At 36.7% G+C, this 23,782-nt stretch overlaps 2 protein-coding genes across 17 annotated transcripts in view; one reads left to right on the top strand and one right to left on the bottom strand.

Moving 5' to 3' along the window:
- LOC139117127 (uncharacterized) overlaps positions 1 to 12,619 on the top strand; it is a 41,378-nt gene extending 28,759 nt beyond the window's left edge. For all 16 annotated transcript variants that reach the window (XM_070679987.1, XM_070680076.1, XM_070680047.1 and 13 more), the window contains 8 exons: positions 2,588 to 2,800; positions 3,622 to 3,843; positions 4,363 to 4,433; positions 5,214 to 5,324; positions 5,772 to 5,866; positions 7,548 to 7,617; positions 8,197 to 11,772; positions 11,807 to 12,619. In XM_070679987.1, coding sequence (XP_070536088.1) covers positions 2,588 to 2,800; positions 3,622 to 3,843; positions 4,363 to 4,433; positions 5,214 to 5,324; positions 5,772 to 5,866; positions 7,548 to 7,617; positions 8,197 to 8,427 — 1,013 coding nt within the window. In that variant the 3' untranslated portion in view covers positions 8,428 to 11,772; positions 11,807 to 12,619. The remainder of the gene's footprint in view (positions 1 to 2,587; positions 2,801 to 3,621; positions 3,844 to 4,362; positions 4,434 to 5,213; positions 5,325 to 5,771; positions 5,867 to 7,547; positions 7,618 to 8,196; positions 11,773 to 11,806) is intronic.
- A 2,074-nt stretch (positions 12,620 to 14,693) lies between these two features.
- LOC139117119 (putative protein 2) lies at positions 14,694 to 21,590 on the bottom strand. Its single transcript, XM_070679967.1, has 5 exons — positions 21,426 to 21,590; positions 19,360 to 19,460; positions 18,688 to 18,775; positions 17,742 to 17,876; positions 14,694 to 16,880 (listed from the first exon to the last, which is right to left on the bottom strand). The coding sequence occupies exons 1-5, from the start codon at positions 21,495 to 21,497 to the stop codon at positions 16,749 to 16,751; spliced, it is 528 nt and encodes a 175-aa protein (XP_070536068.1). The 5' UTR covers positions 21,498 to 21,590; the 3' UTR covers positions 14,694 to 16,748.
- Positions 21,591 to 23,782: the final 2,192 nt, after the last annotated feature.

Below are 23,782 nucleotides of genomic sequence, written 5' to 3'. Positions count from 1 at the left end.
TCATTATTCAAAATGGAGGTTAAAAAGACTTCATTTAACTCTTTGAGTGCCAAAGTCGATTTTTGTTACCTTTATACAATAAAACGCCAACAATTTCTTTCAAATCTAGACAATTTTTTGCTGATTTTTTTCAAAATTTTGGTCAAAAAGTGTAGCCCATGAACATTTTTGTCTATTTGGTCCAAAATTATGGAAAAAATTGCAGAAAATTCATAAAAATTGGTAAAATGTTGCCCTGACATTTTCTGGGAAAAATTACAGTGCTCAAAGGGTTAAAATTTGTAGGTATTGTAACATTCATATGAGCCTCCATTAGCTGTGACTTTTGATGTATTTCCAGGTGTTTTTATTGTGCCACTTTCTGATTTTACTGTCATGATCATGTTAAAATGCCAAGTGTTATAAACACAGGTTTCATTTGTGTGAATGTCAAATGTTATTGTTGACAGCTGAATTTGCCCAAAAAACTAGAATTAATTTATCAGCAACTGCATTGGCATCACATATCGTCCACTATTTGTTTTCAAGTCAAATACTATGTATTTCAATACATTTTCAAGGGAGAAGGAAAAAAATGTATATTTATTCAAAAAAATTAATGAAAATATCACCAAAAGTTGCAGCTATTCCCTTGTTAACATACTTACTCATCCATCAGTATTTAAATGTAAGTTATCATGAGGGGAAATGAAGGTTCTATGGAGATCTGGGCTGGCATCAGGATGCAAAATAAAACTGATGAGGTTACCTCTTATGCAAGCCCTGAAAGTTCTGCAGAATTGATGCTCAGTAATTGCACACACCCTGTGCATGTGCATCCCTTGTTTACAAGCAGATGCTTGCTGGTTATATCAAATTATGAAGAATCAAACAGTTGCTGTGGCTGGCTTTGAATATAAGGTGTTGTGGAATTATGACTGCGGTGGCTTCGGTTACTGTGCTTAGCTTGCTTCAGCTCAAAGCTAGCTTTCCAACTTTTACAAGCAACCATTATCATATCATTATCATATACCATTATGTTAATGCTGAACAACCCATCAAAGGTAGGGAAGGTTACAATGTAGTGAACAGACCAGCCTATCATATTGCCTTGTGTACAGGAGTATCACTCCACCATTCTCTTATGCGAGGTACTGTCCCTCCACAATCATTGGGTCACCAGGATCATATATCTCCTCCTCAGTACATACAGTCCTGTCCCTTGAATAATGGTCACAGCACACAGTGCTTACCATGTTGCGTGACCAAGTTTACCCTATGTATATACTAGAAAATGCAAATATTTATACCCAAACTCAGAGTGCTGGCTCATATAGCCAGTGTTAGCATTGCATAAACAAATTCAATTTAAGTTTGCATTGCACTTTAATAACCAAAACACTTTTTTCAAAGTAATATTTCTTATCAAAGGTGACTTGAAAACCCCCTCATACTATACACTATATGTTGTGGTAGGAGGGTATTTGCTAGATAGGTGCCAATGGTAAATTATTTTTTACTTTGAACTATTCTCTATGGTATCTACCAGACTGATGAAATTGTCCCAAAGAACAGAAATTGTTGTTTTCCAGTTTATTCAAAATCTGCCAAAGCAGGAGCCCAAAAACTACTCAAAAAAAACCGAATCGACAAAAGTCCTTTGTACATACCCACACATATGAAAGATGTGCCTGATTTCATGACCCTATGTAACCAACTTTAAAAATTGGCAATTACTCTCTGTTCAGACATATCAAAGTGCATTATGGGTAATCCCAAGAACTGTAAAAATTATGCAAATGTTTTATAAAGATAATGTGTTAAATTTCTTTGAAGTCCTTCAGTCTCATTTCACAGATGTTGTAAGTCAATCAGTAAACAGGTAAATATGTCACCTTATTCGATGGCATTTGTAGGTATAAGGTATGAGTTTATCAATAATTCTAATAATTGCATGCAATTTTTATAGTTTGTGTCGGTAAGTATGGTATTTAAACAACCAAAATTACTTATTATGCGCAATGTTGATCAAAAATTGCTGGGCATTGATAAATGTTTAAGGAGAAAAATTTGAAAGATGGATATCTAAATGCAGCATTAGCGCTCACTAGCAGAAAAAGATCTCATACTGAGTTTTAAAAGTTTATATTGAAACATTGGTGCAAGTGCAGGTTGGTGGACACAAACCTGTGGATATGAACTGAAAGGGTTTCATAGGGGCCTCTCAGTATGTACTCTATCCCAACACCAACCCTACTGACTCCTTAGGTATATACTCTATCCCAACCCTAATGACTCCCTAGGTCACAGGGGATTAACTCAAACTGCTATTTTGTGTCCACCAATTTTCACTTTTATGAGAACATCTGTTAAAATATTGCAGAAAACATGTACGCAAATGTTTTACAAAACCAGCCTATGAAATTTCATAAAGCCAATGCAATTACAGGATTTTCCACTTTATTTATTTATTTATTTATAAATTCGTATGTACTTATTCATTTATTCATATGTACGTATTCATTTTTGCTATGCATATTTCATGCAATTATTGCAATGTGGTAGAGTAGTCACACATGGCTGACATTGAACTTTCTCCTCCTTTCAGAGCCAACTCCTCCCCCAACCCCTCCCCCTCCTCCAAAACCCAAGAAGAAGAAAGAGATAAAGAAAAAGGAAAAGAAAGTGGTTGTGAAGCCACCGAAGACACCAACTCCACCTCCTCGGACCCCTACTCCTCCTCCAAAGGAGCCAACTCCAACACCCCCTCCCCCACCATCACCGCCCCCTCTACCTACAGAACTACCACCATTGCCAGTGGGTAAGTATATATAACATTTTGCACAGCTTGGTGATATTTTTAGTATCTGTAAAGGGCCGGTAGGTGTAACTTTTGATGATTTTTTCACAGTTTTTGTTTTGTATGTCAATTGCAATTTCTTGTTCACTCTTCAAATCATGTTTATATACCAACTGTTTGACTTTTCAACACAGCATGTGTATGTGTAAAATGCACTGTTAATGTTTACATTTTAATTCTGGCCTGGAGCAGAATTCACTTGTCAACAATAACAATGCAGTTTACACATGTACAGGCTGAGTTGACAAGCTGAATACTGTGTAAACATATGCATGCTTTGGAGAGTAGAACAAGAAACTGTAGTTGACATTAAAAGTTACAACTTCTGGCCTTTTAATGGAAGAAGCTTGGAATGCAGTTTGCTGTCAACTGAGACACAAATATAACAATGATGACTCCATAAACTAGTCTGTGATGCAAGGAAAAATTATAGATGTACTTGTTGGTGTTGGACTGATTCAAAGTAGGTATACCTGAGCAAAACTGGGTCCAACCCTCCCAATGTTAAACAATCAGATTTTCTTAGGGGGCTTTCCCATAACTGTTTGAAGCAAGTGTACCCATAGGAGAATGTGGATTTGTAACCTTGTTCAGAAATTACAACATCGGCTCAAGGAATTCAGAAATGGTGTGTGAGAATATTTGTTTCTTCAAGATTCAAAATTATATATTATTAACTTTTCAAAAGCTGTTGGGGCAAATACCTTGTGATATTCTAGGTCAACAGGAGGTCAAAGTTCAGAAGGTCACTATCTTCAGGGTTTTGAACTTTTTACTTTCAGTTGAAATGCCAGTTGTTCAGAAGGCACCAGTGAAACATGCCATGGACATACCGGCGATCAAGACTCCATCTCCGACACCGCCGCCAACTCCAGAACCGGAAAAGAAGGGAAGAAGGAAAGTTGACTGGAGTAAAAGACGGGCAAAATTAATGTATGAGAGAGTCAAGAAGAGGGCAAAATCTCCACCTCCACCACCGCGGGAAGAAGTCACTTTTAAAGATTGTGAGTAAAGCATAGATGTATGAAACAATGGACATTTAAGAGTGGTACAGAATATTGTTTTTATGATCAAGGCATGTAGTTCATCACACATCCAAGTGCATAAATATGTCTGCCTTGTCATAGTGAGACATGCTTTCTTGTGAGAAATGTGCTTTGAATTTGATGTTTTGGTCAAGCTGGCAGAAATATGCATTGATTTGCATATTAGTAAGGTACACCTGGTGACCTTCCAATTTTACAGCAGCAACCCAACCGAGCATGCCATTCTGTGCCTGGAGTGTCATGTAGAACAGACCTGAGTCAAAAAGCTGTGTCTGACCCAATTTTTGGTATTTAAAGATTGCCTTTTACATGTCAATTTCTTGTCAAGTCCTTGTTCGTCCGTATTCACCTAACACGATAAGAAAAAAAAAAAAATTGGTTGAAGTAGCAATGAATTTCTGTCATGCATTTTTCCAATAACTTGCTGCTCCCTGCAAGTACCGTATAGTAACAAAGTCTATGCTGTTTTCATTTCAGACGGCTGGCTGGCCCAGTTCTGTATTTTGAAGAAAGAGAAGGTAGAAATGTATAGGAGAGCATTTGAAGCGGTGAGTACTCCATGGTAGATCAGTTTTTTGCCTGGCTGATGTGTTCCTTCAAATAGATACAAAATACCGGTATACTTTCAAAATGAGCAAGTTTCACAGCAGAAGATGTTCAGCCACTATCAAGGAACACATCTGTTCAAATTGTGCAAAAATTATATTTGTTACTTTGACCAAACCATTGTGATTTGGCATACGGGTATATTAGGTACTGAAAGTTGTCCATTGTCTATGAATGGTAATTCCAGCTGTTTTCAACTGTAATTTTTTGGTTAAATACGGTACGTTGAGTAGAGCCGGCTGCCAAATGTGAGAGTTCTTACTGTTAACATGACATGCTTTGTAACATCACTGAGCACATACAACCTCATTACCTTACCATGTGTACAACCTCTGAAGCTGAAAGAACCCTGAAAACTATGGGTCCACACTGAACAATTTCACAAATCACCGTTAACTAAGGGGGTCCAGTTGACTTTTACAGCAATGGAAGGGCCCCTAAGAAAATGTTGTTTTTAGAAGATTTCGGCCAGCATCTCCCAGGTGGGCCTTATTGCTCCTCAACCTTAGTGTTCTCCTATGGGCAGTTTGGAACTAATGTTATATGAGATATGGGAGCAGAAATAGGGTATTTAACAGTTTTCAGTAGATTTGGCCCAAGTTCAAGTTCAAATTTCTACATTCAAAGTTTAAATGCAAGAGATAATGCATAAAATGGAGAAAGCCCTCAGCCATAAAGGGACAAAAAACAACACTAACTGTTGTCTACAATCCTCACTTCAGGTTGATGAAGATGAGGATGGCTATCTGAATTGTTTTGAAACCATTCTAGCTCTGAAGGGAATCGCTGGCAGTAATAATCTTACAGAGACAGAAGAAGAGTACACGTATAGGGTGAGCATGTCTTTTTGATACTTTGTCCTCTCGTGGTAATATCACAAATGTGATTCTCAGTAGTATCCAATAAATGTTGATTTGCATATGTACTGAGTGTTGGCATGTCTGTAATGACTCTGTTTAAATTTAGTTGAGGTGTTCGGTATTTCTTCAATGGTTCTACTCTGTAATAAAGAGGAAGTAATGTGTTCTACAGACTGAGTAAGCTCAAGAGATGACATGAAGGCGGTACAAACCACCCCATGTGTACAAACACGCATTGAAATGCACATACTTCTGTCATCCCCACAGCACTACAACTTTGGTTTCACCTCAGTTTTCACTGTATTCTAATAGATGTATACATTCTGAACACGGGGAGGATTAGGTAAAAGCATTTGAAATATGCAGATTTATGAGTAAATGTGCAGAAGTGTTGAATGTTATAAACATTGCTGTTTACAGATACTGGAGATGGCGGACTACAAGATCATCAACGGCACAGACTTCAGACTTTTTGCCATTGTAGCAGCTCTTACACAAAGAATAGCCAGACTAGAGTAAGTATGAAGTTTGGGGAGTGATACCGAAGAGATAGGTGTGAGCTGATCACATTTGAACCTTTATAACCTTTTTAACACCATGGTTTGATCCAAGCCCATTATTTTCAAACATTTACAGGTAATTTGGGATGAACCAATTACAAACGAAAGTCATACATGTAGGAAATGTATGCAAATAAAAAGAGCAAGCTCTATATTTGTACATATCTCAGATTTTTTTAACCCTGTGAGCACTGTAATTGTTTCCCTGAAAATATCAGGGCAACATTTTACAAATTTTTATGAATTATTCTGTAATTTTTTCAAAGATTTTGAACCAAATGGACATAAATTTTCATGGGCTACACTTTTTGACCAAAAGTTTGGCAAAAATCAGAAAAAAATTGTCTATATCTGAAAGAAAGTGTTGGTGTTTTATTGTACAAAGGCAACAAAAATCGACTTTGGCACTCAAAGGGTTAACCTGATTATTCCCAATATTCTGTGCAAAACGGGTCTACACTCACTATTGATAATTATGGATTTTGGGCCATAGGGTTAAGATAGTAAGTGTCTTGAAATAAACACTTAAACTTTTGCTCAAACTTTCCGCAATGAAGCTTTCAAACACTCTCTTAACAAATCAAAAATGGGGTCACCGCACAAATTTTGATTTTAGAGAAACAAATTACCTTATGTCTTCGCAATTTTCATTCTTGACTATCAAAGAGAATGGTTTAAAGTTTGCTTTAGGAAAGTTTGAGTCTTTCATTTTCGAGGTGCGTACTGTACTACCTTAAAATGCAATGATGAGTTGTGCAGGGGTCCTGAAATCAGCTGATAATGTGAGCTGAATGCACCTATGGAGAAACAATAGTCTGCATGTGGTGGACTTTGTTTTCAACATGGGACTTGCATGAGTCTGCACCTCTGAGCCGTGGCTTTTCCTTTTAGCGTACAGTCTCCCTTACAAAAATGCCACATAGATACCAGTAGGTTTGGCATGGAATTATGGAATTTCTAAAGACAATAGGATGCATGGAGGGCTATGTTTATTGCATAGAAATTCTGTTGGATTACCACAGGGCAGAAAACTGCAATAGGATTGCCATAGGATTCCCACAAGACAATGGGATGTATGCAATATAGACAGTAGGATCTATACAAAATAGACAATAGATGTATGGTCATATTCCATAGTAATCCTATTTGATTAAACACAGGACTGAAAACTGTCCCACAGGATTGTAATGGGATTTCCACAAACCAATAGGACCAATTTGACCACTAGATTGTCATACAAAAATGACACAAATTTGTGATGCCAAAAAATGCCTTGTATATTTTGTATCCATTGCGGATGAAAATGTAGGTCAGGATGTACCCTGCCATGGTGTTCTATGAGTAACATACCCTCCGTATACCCTATGGCTTGAAATATCTCCAAGTAATGTACGCTTTGTATACCCTAGTACACACTGCATCATGGAACCAGTAAAAGAACTATAGAAAAGCTATTGGAGTCCTATACAGTATTTTGTAAAAGTTAAAGGCCATGCAAGCTACACACAGTCCCATCTGTTTCAAATGGTGCTAACTAACCATATTAAATACCAGGTTTTTAAAAATTTAGCAAACTACTCAACATGGTTCTAATATGATCAAACTTTATTGATTTTATGATTTTTTTTGTCTTCAGTGACTGGATGAAGAATATAATCAACAGATTTGACTTCAAAATGCTTGATATGAAAATATTCAGGGCAAAGGTGAGTATCACAGAGTATGTTACAATCCAGAGAATAAGGGCTGAACCAAAACAACTACTATGGTCCAGTTTCCATGTTTATAGAGTGCACCTTTCAGACAGATAATATGACTCACATTTTTACAATACTTTATTGGTCTAACACTTGGGGGTGGGGGTGGGGTGGGGGGTGGGGGCTAATTTTGAAGCTCTTTGGGGGGGGGGGTGGGGGGGGCTCATTTTGAAGCTCTTTGCAGTAAGGCAAGTTTTCACAGTCTTAGTTTTGTAGAAACGGAAACTTTAATTTTCTCCATAGAGATAAAGCAGGGAAGCGGCCATTTTCAATTTGTTCGGTCATTTGTTTCTCTTGTACCAAAATTTGCATAGTGACCCTGATTTTTATTTTTTTTGTAAGAGTATCTTTAAAAACTAGGGAAAAAGTTTTGTCTTTCAGTTTTAAGGCGTGCACTGCTGAAGTCTTTTCCCTGATTTTTTTGTACAAATGTCAACTCCTGCCAATCAAACACAGTACAGTGGAAAATGAGACAATGCAAAATTTGCCGCAGCTTTCAGCTCTGATTTTGCTTGATTTTCTGAACAGGATCTCTTCCTGTGGAACGTGGACCAAAACAGCAACAAGATATCCATACAGCAGTTGATGATTGAATTGAAGGCTGGCGGTGTCAGCGAAGAACACCAGGAGGAAGTTCAAGTGAAATTAGGACACCTGGGGGAGCTAGATCTGCTGGACTTTATGACCTATGTACCACTGTTCATCATGCTACATGAATCTGTGGTGGACAACCCGCTTGACGATTCAAGAGACAAATAGTGACACCCCCTGGCAGGAACAAATAATACCACCTTTGACCTGCAGCTACAGGCTGATAGGCCTGGTGTATGAGTGACACCCCCTGGTGATCTTAATAGCAAAATGTGGTGGAGACATCCCGTTGTGCAACGTTGGATCTAGAGAGCTTGTAAGAAGGCCAGAGAAATAAACAATTGCTCGTCAGATTTTTTTGCAAGGCTACAGAGGCAGCGAGCGAAAATTTTTGTCTTTTGTTCAATACCAATAAGCAGAAATCTCAGACTAGTTACACTGTTTGTGATGACTTGGTGTCTAGATTTTATAAACTGTCCACAGAGGCATTATATATACAGGCAGTGTTGACAGAACAAATTCTGAGCATTTTCAAACAAAATACTGTAAAAATGTGCACAACAAAAATGACTTAATAATAATAAGATATATTTTTGCCTCTCTTTCAAAAAAATCCAAATTGGCTAAAGTAAAAGCCGTGATTCTTAGGAACATTTTAATATTCTTCCTGACCTAAAGGGAGTTTTCATGGAGGTAGATAAGATTTGATAAACCCATGGCTTTTTAGGCTGCCCACAACTCTCCTGCAAAGTTTTCTATCATTGCTCCGTTTTTTCTGTTTCATTATATGACGAAAGTGCAAACTATTTTAACAGCTGCATAAATCGGAAAACTAAGAGTAAAACGTTTAATGACGAGTTGTAGATCCGCTCTGGCTTTTCTCTCCTGTCAGATCCTGATGATGCCAGTGATCATTATAAGCCTTCTCTAGGGTAGGCACGGTATTGGACTTCTTAAAGAACTTCAGAAAGATCTACAGCATCATGCAGCAACATGAAGGTTTTACAGTTGATATAGACAATCTGTAAACGTTCCTGTTGTCACAAGTGAGAGCCCCCTCTTCAGGTGAAACCTAATTTTGTAGCGTGTCCTCTTGAATCAAGAGGTGGTGATTAAGTTCCGTCCAGATATTTAATACACTGCTTGCAGCTGTGGTAATTCATCAGAGATATTTTATCTTTTTATTTCAAGTGGAAAATTTTTTTTCCATATGAAGTATGTTTATAGCTTCTATTTTAAGCGCCAAAATGTCTTGGTAATTTTTTCATAGTAAACTGTAGTTTGACATTGCACATAACCACATGCTAAATACTTTTCTGTATTTAAAATACACCCTGACGAACCACTGTTAGTGAAAGTATAGTCATAAGCAAGTATTTTGTTTGCTCACGACAGGCACTGAAAATATCACATGAAAACACGTTCTCAATAGAGAAGCCAAACAACTCAGTCTAAAATTTGAGTCATGTATAAAATTTGAGGGAAAACAATGTCACAGGCCAGCCTTATTTTCATTTGATTTGTCAAAATTGCCAACCACTGAAATCTTTAAGTTAGTTCGCACCTCAAAAGCAAAGACTCAAATTTTTGCTCAAACTTTCCTAAATGACACTTTCAACCAGTCTCTGACCAAATAAGCAATAAAAATCAGGGGTCATCTTGCAGAGTTTGGTACTAGAGGAACAAATTACCTAACATTTACCGATATTTGAAATTCAAAATGGCCGCTATCCATGTGTTAACCTGGTGGGGAAAAATATAATTCACATTTTTCAAAAAACTAAGATGGTGAAAATTTTTTAGAATGTCCCCCGTAAGTGGTAGATCAGAAAAAGATTGAAAACTAAACTAGTCCAAATACCTGTCCCAGAGGTGCATTCTACCCACACTGAGTATGCAAACTCACCAGAGTAATGAGAAACTTCCTAGTGTGTTGTAGTTTTGAAACCCAGGAGGTATTTAATTCCTTATTCGATAAATTCATGATTCCAATCACCATGTCTTTCTAAGTAATGGCTGAGGAAAATACAGCATGCTTTAATCACAGATTTACACAGTGTCTATAATTTCATTTATTTTGAGTTTGACAATCAAATTTAAATTTTATTTCACCCCTTCAGCTATTGAAGTATTTATACAGTAAGGTTTTGGTAATTTTGGAGAACCAAATGTCAAGAAATATAGAAAAATCAATGATTAGGTTAGATGTCGGAAAAAAAATTGACGTAGTGATAATTTTGTTGAGTCGGAGGTAGAGTATTTTCGGTTATCATAGAAATGCGGCTAGGGCTTTGTTGAGATAAGAATATAGTAAACTTTGGTGTATACATCCGTGTAGGCTTCTGTGTGTGAACTTTCCAGCCTCAAATTTCACTCTGTAAGTCCTATAACTGTGTTCAGGACTTGATGAAATGAAGATAGTGGTAAAAATGCCCGCATCCCCCAGAAAAAAATTTGTAACTTGCAAAAACTTGTGTATATGTGAAAAGAATTCTGAAAATACCACTATTTAAGAAAACGTGTTTTTGACCGTGTAACTTGTTAGAAAAGCACAGCTTTAACTCTTTTCATGCACTTTTGTATAGTTTCAGGCTAGCGTGAGTTATTTAAAAAACGTTTTTAAATGTTTATATATATGTACGATATTTTCAAAATGATTAAAAATATGATCAATGATGTAATAATTTACAGCAATACTTGAACAGGAGGGAAAATAACTGGCAGCCATCTTTTCATATTAACATGACATAACATCTGTGGAATATAAAAAAACTATGACCGTTACATCTTTGATAAAGATGGTTGCCATGGTGACATCTGTAATCCAGAGTTCCAAAATTCAGGTCTGCAAACAGATTTGAAAGCACACTGATTTGTTTCAAAAGAGTTTGGAATGAGGAAGTATAATAGGGCGGCCATTTTGCTTTAACTGTATTGCTATGATGACATTTAACTTCTATAAAATCATGGTTATTAAACAGCGGACTCTTGTATCACCACAGCAATTTTTTTCAAAATCTGTATAAATTTTCCTGTCCAAGGATTAATGCTCCTTGATTTCAAATCATGATTGTGTTCTTGACAAGTAAAATCTCCAATTTGTACCTTTTAACAAACTTTAACATCAATTTAGGATTGTCTTCACAAATAATATTTATGAGTCCTAAAAAACTTGATACTGTAACCATTGTCAAGAGTAGATGAAGACTTCCATGTGGAGGGCATGTAGGAAAATTAAACTATATTAGTTGTGACTCGGAACTGCTTTGTGACCAGGAACTGCTTTGTATTTCTGTAAAATTCTAGTTTACACAAAATTTCGCTTTTCACAGAATCCTGTACAATTACAGTACACGCTGATTTTTAACTTGAAATTTTGTACCTTTCCACAAGTTCGGTTTGTTTTTGTCAACTGAGTTTGGTTCAAACCATTCTAAAGAAGGGTATACATAAGATGAAAACTGCAGACATTTGAGCAGTGGTTATAACAGATGGGTAACAATGGTGGATAAAGTAGTCTGCAAGATATACTTAAGGACTCTTAAAGGCGTCTCTTGCATTCCCATATGGTGTCGTCATGGTAACTGTGATTAACATTTTCCCAGAAATTTAATCCATGCATAGCCATTGAATCCAGTCAAATATCACAAAGTTCTTCATACATTTTGTGCATGCAGGATGATCTATGTAAAGCCTGGCTGTAGTTTAATAAGCAATAATGTACCCCTCCAGGCCCATAATGGATGAAAGTGAACTTTGCAAGACAATGTATGAGGCGACGCTGAGTGCATAATGAGGAGCAAAGTTTAAGTCAAGCATGGACCGGAGTTGGGTATATTGCTATTATTTTATAGTTTTGGCAATGTCAGTGAATTTGTAGATGTAGAAAACATCTGGGGCCACAATGCTGGATAATTGGATACATTATCAGTTATAATCTGGGTGATGACGTCACAAAATTCACTGGTATTGACAAAGCTATGATATAAACTGTCCCAGAAATCACTTTCAAATCTTGCATGACTGGATTCAAGAGCGTGTTCTTAAATTTACATTTTTCACACATTTTTGTGATTTGAGATGATACAACTTTTGCAAATTATGCACAGTGATTGATATTTTTTTATATATTCCATCTCAAAAAAAGTACTAAAATGTTTTCTCACACGATATATTTTTTTTTGTCCACAGATTTTATAACAAATGTTAGGTTTGTAATTATTGTACATACTGATTTAGGTTTGTAATTATTTGTATATATTGAATCACGTTATGGCTGGCCTTGGCTAGCAGAAAGTGCAATGTAGTAGATATCTATACGTCACTTTTTGTATTAAATGAATTCATGCAGCTCTGAAAAGGTCTCCGTCTCTGTTTCAATACACATCATGGTGTGAAAGTTCACATTAAAGAGGTCAAAGGTCAAAAGTTCATTGTGTGATCACATTCTGTTGGCACTGTGATATATGATTGCACACACTCAATAAAACTCCTTTACATTTGCACCATAGACCCCAAGGTCTATGGTAACACAAATCCTGTCCCATAGAGTGACCGCTGTATCTGATACCAAAAGAACAAATTTTGAAGTACATAACTTTTTTCCATAAAACACATAATTTTTCCGTTTCTGTCTTTTGGCATATTTGATCAAATATTCATCTAGGTAAGTCCTTGTTTCATCTCCAGTTCGCATGTAAGCATTATCACCTTCAAAATCTAAAACTTCTCACATCCTTCCTCTGAGAGTAGCCTTAGTATTAAAGGGACAAAGTCGGCCATTTTTTATGAATTTTATTTGATACGAGATACTACTTATATTGTTTGACATGTTGAAAGATACTGAATGAATGGATGACCATGCATATATTCGACCTCGGTTTTAGACAAATTAAATGAAACCATCGCAAAAATGAATTAATGGTCATGACTATTAATTCATTTTCGCGATGGTTTTGTGTATCAGGCCTAAAACCGGGGTCGAATATATGCATGGTCATCCATTCATTCAGTATCTTTCAACATGTCAAACAATATAAGTAGTATCTCGTATCAAACAAAATTCATGAAAAATGACCGACTTTGTCCCTTTAATATTGACACACAAATTGCGACCACAGAAGCCCATATCAAAATCATTCAAGGAAGAATTACTTTTTCAACACAACACAATCATGAAATTTCATTTTACTCTCACTTTGCTTTGTAACAGCAACAGACCAGTATATATAGCTGTCAGCTGAGTCTTTTCCCATGAGATCAACTTTTCAACCACATTTTTGGCTGTAAGGTGCTTTATCAGATCCTAAAGGGTGCCAATGGTATTGCAAGCTTTACACTGTACGTGTACCATCTGTATATGCTCCAGACAGAGATAATTTGTGTTATGATCAATCAGAAAGAACACATGTATGTTATTAAATGTAATATGTGGTGTTGGTAGAGATTTGTACAAAGTATTAGGAATGATCAGTTGATAGAGCTACCACATGATGCTCAGAACATCCTCCTTCCTGGATTTTTGCAAAGGCCTGTCGAACAGCGCCCTCAGTAGTATACATGTGAAGAGATCCCTAGCTGCCATGCTAGCTACCCACCTTCCTCTGTCATGGGAATTCACCCTGGGCATAATAACAACCTGTTCACCACTGACGCTTGGTGAAGGGAAGAGATTTGCTCTTTCATTCAAAGGACACAAACTACACCACGGTGGGCATGCACTGTGACTGGTGGGTTCTACTGGCACAATTTAGAAATTCAAGGGGTACTTTGTCAGTCATGTAAAAAATATTAACTTGATAAAAATATTCAAAGAAACACAATTAAGGGGCACATGTGTTTAGTAAATGTCAACATGAAATAATAAATACAAGAACACCGTTTGAAGATTGCCACTGTAAAGCAAATATTCATTCACAGAGTGGTGATGCTTCTTGGCTGAGACTGAAAGCCATAATATAAACACTTATTCACACCTGGGTGCATTATACAATATGTTTAACCTGTTCAACCCCTATTCCCTGTAAACAGGTCCACATTTACCATTGATAACAGTGGGTTTGGGCCAAACCATGGTGGTCAAAAGGTTAAGCAACAAACCACATCAAGGGGTGATATACCACAGTTCGGCCAGTTCACAACACACATATGAGTGAGGGCAATTGCATATATGGAGTGAACTGGTCCAAAGCGAGTGGTATACCTGTTGCTGAGGTGCTTTATTGATTACAGTAAGTATTATGACAGCATATTGAAACTCTTGTGGGAAACCTCAAAAAAGGAATTTTCTCTATAGCTGAGAGCTTACATTGCCCAAACCATGCTATATCACAAATATAGCATTGTTATTTTCAAGTCTCAACCAATCAGATTGCTGTATTTGCACCATCAATGTACCAACATGATATAATAAATAATATTCTCAAGACACGTAATACACTATACACATATTTTATTATATTATTGCTTTTAAATATACTTTTACATAGACAACAGAATAAAACATCCAGTCTGTGTATATATACATTAACCAATATCTTGGATGTGAAAACAGTTACAAAACAATACAGAGGCTGGACTGAAGAATGTTCAAATAAAATATAAAGACAGATTTTGAGACTACATACAGCATTATCCATAATACACCGGCAAATCTTGAACAAGATACGTAATTTATCCTTTAACTACTATTTCACTATGTAGTGGTCCAACTTTACCTAGAAAACAATATGGTTGAAACATTATTTTGAGGTGGTAGGGTTCATCACTTGATGACTACAACACTTTCACTAACAGATAGAAAGACCCCTTTGGGTTGAATTTCAATTCACATGTGACAGGTATGGTATACGGTAGATTGAAAGATTGGTCACTTGAGGGCGCTCTCCATGATCCACCTCTTCAAGGAGTGTAGAGAGTGCCAGCGACAGATTTTTCAGTCTTGTGTTATAGCAGATGTGCGGACCAAGTTGTGGAACTGAAAATCAGTCACTTTGCTCTGAAAATCCAAATAAGTTTGTATCATTGTTACAAAGTTTATACAACTTTACATGCACATACAAACGGGCAAACTGCCTAAGCCCTCCCCACACCCTAGAGTACATGTAGCTACACCAATTCTACCTGACCACTCACATACACTGATCAATACAGCAAAGTTATGGCCTAACCACAGACTTTGACATATACAAGGTAAGCTTTTGTCAAGTATTGAACCACCTCAAATTCTACCAACAGAAACATATCTCCCCCCTCACCCCCCCCCCCCCCCGACATTACTTTGTAATGGAATCTCCCTGTGATGAAACTAATCTTTATCACAGGGTTTGATAATGACATTGAATTAACATTGACGGAATCCAGCAATTCATTAACATGGAATAACACATTACTTGTTTTCCCAAAGCAGATGGGATATCACAGAGGACACATGGTGCAACTTGTTGTACTTGTGCTAAAATTCAAACACCCTTCTCAGAGATAAACATTTTCAGGGTTTAGACCAAGGAATATAGTTTCTATTTTATTCAAAGGAAGGGTGTTGTGTCATTTGCAGCTGCATGTATTGGGCCCATACAATGGGTCTATTGCTGTGTAACATATTCCAGCATCCCTTGTGCATATCCAAATTTTTTGAATGACGGCTTTACCAAAACAGATGACTACAGCCGAATTTGAAACAGTTTTAAATAAATGGAGGGACACAACCAATTGTTAATTTGGTAAAGTCTTGTAGTGATTGGAAAGCTACAAAACTGGTGAACTATGAACATGCATCAAATGCTGAATTTGCTTTTACATTTGCATAGCATTCAGTTTCTGGGAAGAGGCAATGTTTATGAAACAAGACAGTCACGCAGCTGCAGACAAAACGACCCCCTCCCTGTAAGTGCATGGGATGAGTATGCAGAAAGCTTTATGGTGGACAAGTTCAATGGTAAATTCTGCCTCAGATTTCTCAGGTGATTTCATAATTAGAAGCCAGCTTCACAGAGTCAGGCTTCACTGATGCTTAGTTGATGAAATTTTCATCGAAAGTTTATTAAAATTATTTATACTGTTAAATGCTCAGTCAGCAATAAAAAAAACAACATTTGTTTCCTCACTTGACTGGAGTCTGACATCATTTCCTGTATGAAGTTCATGTTTAGGCAAAGGCATTCACTATATTAATGCCAAATGGGGATACATTCTTAACCCTCCGAGTGCTGTAATTGTTCCCACCAAAATTTTAGTGCAACATTTTTATCAATTTTTACGATTTTTTCTGTAATTTTTTGATAATTTTGGACCAAATGGACGTCACATTTCATTGGCTGCAGTTTGTTATCAAAATTTTGACAAAAATCTGAAAAACATTGACAGAAGTATATTTTTTAAGGTGACAAAAATTGACTTTGGCGCTCAAAGGGTTAAAGAACACAGTAGAAACACCAAGACGAAAGGGTGTCAGATCCACATGGACCGGAAAACTTGGCAAGGCAGCCTCTTCAACTGAGCATTGCGTGTCTGTCAAAGACGTTCTTCTTTTGCTCTTGGACTTGGTGTTTCCATCGCTGCTGAGCGGATCCCATCCGGGAGAAATAACTTCCGGACCTTCGGCGGGAAGTGAGGGACACTTCCTGAAATTTAGCGAAGGAGAAAGAAACAAATATAAGAGAAAATGGAAACATAATTGCACACAACTTTTTAATATTTATTGTTTTTAAACTTTAAGTCATGTAAAGTCACAAGCTGCCTATATTTATTTCAGAAACATTTAGCTACACTGGACTTCATACTTCAAAAAGTGAATCAGTGATGAATACAATTATTGACAAAATGCTACTTATACTATCAGTTACAATACACTGTCTTCCAAGATAAATTTAATAGTTTCTAGTGTTAATACAGCTATGACAATGATCCAAATGAAGTGAAAAAAAAAATTTTCTCGAATTGTTCAAACTTATGGTATGGCCCAGTCTGACTGACTCAATGTCACTATCAGCTCAAGTCAGTGTCACTATCTTTTAAGTTTTTGGTACGTGCTAGCAAGAAACATTAAGGTATCTATTAAGGGCTCTTTAAGTGGTCAAAATGGTTGGAGCCGATTCCGCGTTGCTGGTTTCCAGCAACTTTACTGTACCTGATGGAGATAGATGAGCTTGGCATTAACCCTTTGAGTGCTGTATTCATTCCCATCAAAATTTTAGTGCAACAATTTACCATTTTTTATGAACTTTTCTGTAATTCTTCTGACAATTTTGGACTAAATGAACTCAACATTCATTGGCCAATTTGTTATCAAAATGTTAGCAAATATCTGAAAAAATTGGCTTAGGTATATTTTATAAGGGTGACAAAAATTAACTTTGATGCTCAAAGAGTTACCAGGGCTATACATGGAACCCATACAGGTGAAGTATGGGCCAAGCACGACTACATATGAGCTTTAAAAGCCTGTGTAATGGAGGCTGAATTATTGTAAGACAATTACAAACCTCTGTTTCTTCTTCCAAAGGTTGGGCTGCTTTAGGCATACCTCTCTTGCGACACAGTATTGGATCGATGGCTAGTAAGTATAGCATGTACACAAACAGTACCGATATCAAGGTTACCACAAATATCACCATAACCTGATAGACAAAGAGAGAAAAGTTAGGATTGAACAATTGCCAACTATAAGGTTTTTACCTTAAGGTAAATGAAAATGAAACATTGTTAGGAAATCATACAGCAATAAAATTGAGAAGTTTTCTGTCCTGTGGTAATCCAATAGAATTCCTATGGACTAGACATAGTCCTCTATCTATCCTATTGTCTTTTAGAAATTCCATGCCAAACCTACCAGTATATGATATCTATGAGGCATTTTTGTAATGGAGACTGTACACTTGAAGGAAAAGCCATTGCTCAGAGATGCAGACTCATGCAAGTCCCATGTTGAAAACAAAGTCCACCACATGCAGACTATTGTTTCTCCATAGGTGCATTCAGCTCACATTATCAGCTGATTTCAGGACCCCTGCACAACTCATCATTGCATTTCAAGTAGTACGGTACTTGCCTTAAAAGTGAAAGACTTAGACTTTGGCTCAAACTTTCCTCAAGCAAACTTCTCTTTCAAAATCAAGAATAAAACCCAGGGGTCACCATGCAATTTTTGGTACCTGAGAAACATTTTACCTAACAGTTACTGAAAGTTGAAATTCAAAATGGCTGCCATCCCAGTGTTATCTCTGTAGGATAGGGGAAATAAAAATTCTGAATTTTCTTTCATAAATCTTCACCGTTAAAAAATTTATTTACTCCATAAGCTTCAAAATGAGCCCCATATGTGGAGGGCCAAGACAATATTTTAAAAGTTTGAGAATCAAAATATCTATCAACAAGGCACAAATATGGTGGCCTAAAGACGATATCAAAATAGAAAGAGGGTAAAGTTACCTTGATTGTGGTAGTGTTTCGGATTTCATATCTGCATTCACATAGAAGGCAAAATTTTTCTTCTCTTTGCACTATGTGTGCACATGTGCTGAAAGTAAATAAAATGTATTACTTTACACACTAGTACATGCATGATCTCAATGATTCAAATGGACAATGGTACAAGCAAAACTGAGAGTGCAATAAGCACATAGAAGTGTTTGTACATTTTTTACAAGTGGGTTTGCTTGTACTGCCATTACAGTACTAATCTATTAGGCATACTGAGTCTTTAGAACCCAATCATCCTTTTTATTCCTATGTAGAACCATTTTTGTATCATACCACATTTTCTTCCTCATTTTTTATCTCATGACCCTATGGAAAGCAGACGCTGAATCATGTTATAGCGATACAAACAAAACATGTGCGCAAAAACATGTGCGCCAGAATGGTAGATTCCTGCCCATTGCTTTGTTTGTACCATGCTTCATTCAAAGTTCTAGTTTCATCTTAACAAGTTTGATGATCACACACGGTAATTATGGGACTAGAATTGTTCAGGTTTATCAAACAATAGAAAACACAAATAAAAGTAAACACAACAGCATTTTACAATCAAACTAAAATTACAAAGCACTTTAAAAATCATTTTAGTAATTCTTAGAAAATATTCTAAGGTACATATCTCACCATTGTTCAGCCAAAACATTTCTGATGTAGATACTACGAGTTTGGTTATTATCTGGGTCTGTTGGGCAAACACATTTACATCTTGCATCATCAAACTGGGCCTGGAAAAGAAATACAGACATATGACATAGTTCTAGGGAAAACCTCATAACTTGTCAGAGTTTCATGAACACTACATATGTACATGTACTTGTATACACAATACAACACAATATTGCTAAAGCAACATCATATACTGTTTTCCAGCGACAGATCCCAATAGTAATTAAAGGGGCAAGTATTTTAACTTTGGATGATTTTGTGTGTGGTATGAATAAGTCAAACTGTATGTCCACCACTTAGCCAGAAATAAATGTGAGCAAGATTTCTGCAAAATACAGCTAATCACATGTGTGATTTTTGCATTCAGTAAGCTTGCTCTGAACGCACACAACGTGTAGATGGGAGAACAGAAATATTTACATCGATTCCATTAAAGGGACATAAGCTGTAACTTGTAAAAAGTTTTTCAGTATTCTTTTCTGTATATCAACTACCGTGTCTGACCCTAATCCGTTTGTCATGCTGACATTTTGAGTATTCTTTTTGTCAACACTGCTTGTATGTGTGTAGTGATCATTGTTTATTGTTTACAAATGAATTCTAGTCCGGACTTGAATACAATTTTCATCAATAACAATGGAGATTATACTCGTACAGGTTGTGTTGATATACTAAATACTTGGCATTAAATTACCGTTTAGGGATTTAATGCAGAAAGTTAAGGGAAACCACAAAACAAAAGTTCTGAAAAAAAAGCCAAAAGATACAGCTTATGGAGCTTGAAGTTCACACCAGTTGAGTCAGTGGTTAATAAGTACTAATTGGTTGACCACTATGATGATGTCAGCTATATGATTATGCTAATACGCCAACAGCAGAGGAAAAATTTGAATTTTTACTGACTTCCCTGGATGTCACCATTAACAACAACTGCCATACCCAAGAGAAACTGTATTTTACGACTCTGCACTGCATTTCAAGGGCGATATCTCGACAAGGCGACATTCAAGAAGGGTCAAACCATAGACAGTACCCCCCTCTCTACTCTCTATGGGCAACAAGGTAGATTTGTCGGCCATGTGATCAACCACCAGTTCTACGGTGGAGATATGGCAAATATATGTAAGTTTATGACAGTGAGTAAAAGAGAAGATTTTCACAGACATGTAGAGAGGACTTGTCGTGGAAGATGGCTGCCTTCCCTTTCATATACTTTACTATCAGGACGCTCTGTATTCTGTACAGGGAATGTACACTATATCATACATGATATAATTCACTCACGTTCAGTGAATGATTTCACCAAGTATTGCTGAATCTCTGCCCTGATCTAAATTATACAAAACATGGTTGTGTTGATAATATTAATATTTCTTAATTATGACATTGATATTATATTTCTTAGACTATTTACTCCTAATTCGCCTGTGCAGATGCATGTTAAATCAAAGACCCTCGAGAGTCTATGGTTAAATCGACCGCTCATACATAGCATCTGTGTCCTGTGTCGCAAAGTCTCGGTTCTGTCCAATCTCCAATGTGCATGCTAAGTGACTGTTCCCCCTGTCGTTGTGTTGAAACAGTTTTTTGCGTTTTGGCAGCTTCAGGCTGTCCTTCCGACTGTGGTTTGAGCTTGGCATTGTCTATGATATGATTATAAACGCATGTCGTTGCTACCATCTCCATTAATAGTACAGAAATTCAGAATGATTCAAAATGAAAATGAATAGTGCCCCTCGTCCGCCGTGGATGATTACATTATTTCCTGCGTACACATTGCGACAATATCGATGTTAAGCGGTTATGATGGTTACATGTATAGCACTCCCTTATTCGAATGATGGAAGAACCGTGAATGAACCTACGGCGTCGAGATCTGGAATCATGGAGGTAGAAAGAAACTACCTCCATCATGGTCTGACAGAGATTCAAACCGGAAGTAGTTATATTGAAGTTGCCTCCGTTTAACAGGTTTGTGACATTTTCTATCAACATTTCAGTAGCTTATATCTAGTAATCCTTACCTCGACACAGACTATTACAGCCCAAACCAGTAACAACGTGTAAAATAGTCGGTTATCTGAAAAGGGACCCATTGCGCGCTCAGTCGAGTCCAATTTGTCGAAGACGGAGTCAAGTCCGACTTATCGCCATTTTTTTCAGTAATCGATGTTTTCCCAGGAGGCAGTGCGGTATTATGTATGAGGGCGCTATAAAGTGCGACCCTGTTCAAACGGCTGAGGGCATGGGGACATTTTTTGTATGCGTCCATTTCTCTACTGTCTATCTAACACTTGTGCATGGCATCGTTTGATTATGAAACCGATAGAAAAAATTAGAATTTTTAAAAAATACATGGCTCATATCATTTACAAGTACAACCTTTTTACAAAAACAACCCTTAGAATAAATTATATCCGAGTTGCACTATTTCAGCAGAAAGTTCAGGTGAACAAGTGTTTAATTGCCTTCAATTTGTATGTTCATAAAGTTTGAATCTGGTATTTTGAATGCAAGCCACAGGCTCCAGACAATTATTTAGTGGATATAGAAGGCTACCATGGTATTATAAATAAAAGAAGATGCCTTCAATGAATAAACTTATAATATGTAAATATGTATCAAGTAGATGTAAAGTAAGTGGGGATTTGTGTTTGTGTATTTGAACCACTTACTCTTTTACCTATCCACAAGTTTGAGTGGACGTAAAACAAGAAATTTAATCAATCTGACCTAAATGGAAGCTGCAGAAACTTCTTAGACTGCATTCTCTAAGTAACACAGACTATTCGAAATTAAGATCTATGGTTTGGTGTTCACACAGAGAGTATAATAGATTTTCGTCTTTTATGAAATATGGTAGAAAAGTCAAATAATACGAGTGCGGGGCTTATATCTTGGATGGACCACGAAAGGCCCGATTGACCACGAAAGGCTCGATTGAATAGTGAGTAATAATTGCTAAACTAGAAGAGATACAAATAGATGTGACGGCATGGAAATTGAGGTATAGCAACGATATTCTATCCCAGACCCACAGAAGAACAAAAAATCGAATCAGATTAAATGCACAAACTGGAGGAAGTCGTGATTTAAAAAAACTATGGGCGACAGGTGGCGTTGTACATAAGACGGTGTACGTATTTTGCTCAAAATCAGTTTTTGCACAGATTCATTCAATAATCATCAATTTGTTACAGTTGAACCAATATTAAAATACGGTTGGGTTCGCCTTTTAGCTCGACAAGTAGTCGTAAGTTGGGTGAGAAAATGAAAATTTATTCAACACTGGTTTCTTTTCTCCGTTTCTCCCGTTTTCAACATTTCAAAAAAATTAACTCCACTCTGGCTGAGTTAAATTTTGTTACTTTTTTCATTATGTTCTTTAAATAATATATAAGCAACTGTAAATTCGTTTGGCAATAAAGCTCTTACAATTTGAATGATTTCAATTTTGCTTATCATGATTTTAGTCAAATAAATGTCAGTCTTTCAACGTAACCCCTGCCGTAATGCAAAATAAAATTGCTCTTTTTCTGCATATACTCTATTTCCAAATGATATTAAATTTTACAAAGTAGTATTGTTTTTGACTTATATTGATTTTTATAATAAATACCTAAAATGATATTTTCTACCCTAAATATTCACACCTTCATCCTTTGAGAAACTATTGCTACCATACTAAACTATGAGGGGGGCGGGGCTCATGTCATCTCAAGAAATACCGCTTTGAAAAAAAGCATGTTTTCTCATAAGTGCAACGCCACCATAAAGTCAAAATAAGTGACCGCTATAAAAAGACAAAAGAATGTTTTAATCTTGTATATAACATGACTTTGGCTCTCAGACATGTTTTAACAATTTCTATCCGGTCGATATTTCAACGTTATATGGGGCGAATTTCATTCGCCTTGCTTACGCTGTTTGTAGATCGACTGTTTGTGGAAGTAGAGTTAGCCGTATTCGCCTGTCTTTCTGCAGCTGGTATTTTGTTATGGAGCCAGTGTGAACCTACTTAGAGCGCCACCACTGGTTGGAGTGTGGGTCTGCTGGCTAGCGACCTAGAATTTACGTTCGAAATGAATACCTTTGAATAAACTCAAGGCAGACATCACGTACCCCTCCCCCTTCCAGGTTGTCTTCCCGAGGAGAACAATACCCCTAACGTAATACAGGTAAAATAAGGCTTCTTAAGATGATCGGATTGCCTTGCTTTCTTTCTTACTTTCTTTCTTTAATTTACAGAGAAAAACACCGAAAGCCGTAGTATAAGGTAACACAGTGTCACGTTTCCTCTTTTATCTGATTACCACAGATTTTCTATCTAAAACGGCTGATGATACTTTCAAAGAGGATAGTGAATGAGATTTATTCATTT

This window comes from Ptychodera flava, chromosome 2 (genome assembly GCF_041260155.1).
Source record: "Ptychodera flava strain L36383 chromosome 2, AS_Pfla_20210202, whole genome shotgun sequence".
NCBI lineage: Eukaryota > Metazoa > Hemichordata > Enteropneusta > Ptychoderidae > Ptychodera > Ptychodera flava.
The sequence above is the reverse complement of the archived record's forward strand: the minus strand, read 5'-3'. Positions and strand labels throughout refer to the sequence as shown.

What these genes read in the sequence shown, in the direction of transcription:
- LOC139117119 (XM_070679967.1), bottom strand. Translation starts at nt 21,497, where the DNA reads ATGGGTCCCTTTTCAGATAACCGACTATTTTACACGTTGTTACTGGTT. An exon ending in CTGTAATAGTCTGTGTCGAG is followed by an intron (nt 19,461 to 21,425) that starts GTAAGGATTACT and finishes TTTCTTTTCCAG; the next exon opens with GCCCAGTTTGATGATGCAAG. An exon ending in GAAACACTACCACAATCAAG is followed by an intron (nt 17,877 to 18,687) that starts GTAACTTTACCC and finishes TTTGTCTATCAG; the next exon opens with GTTATGGTGATATTTGTGGT.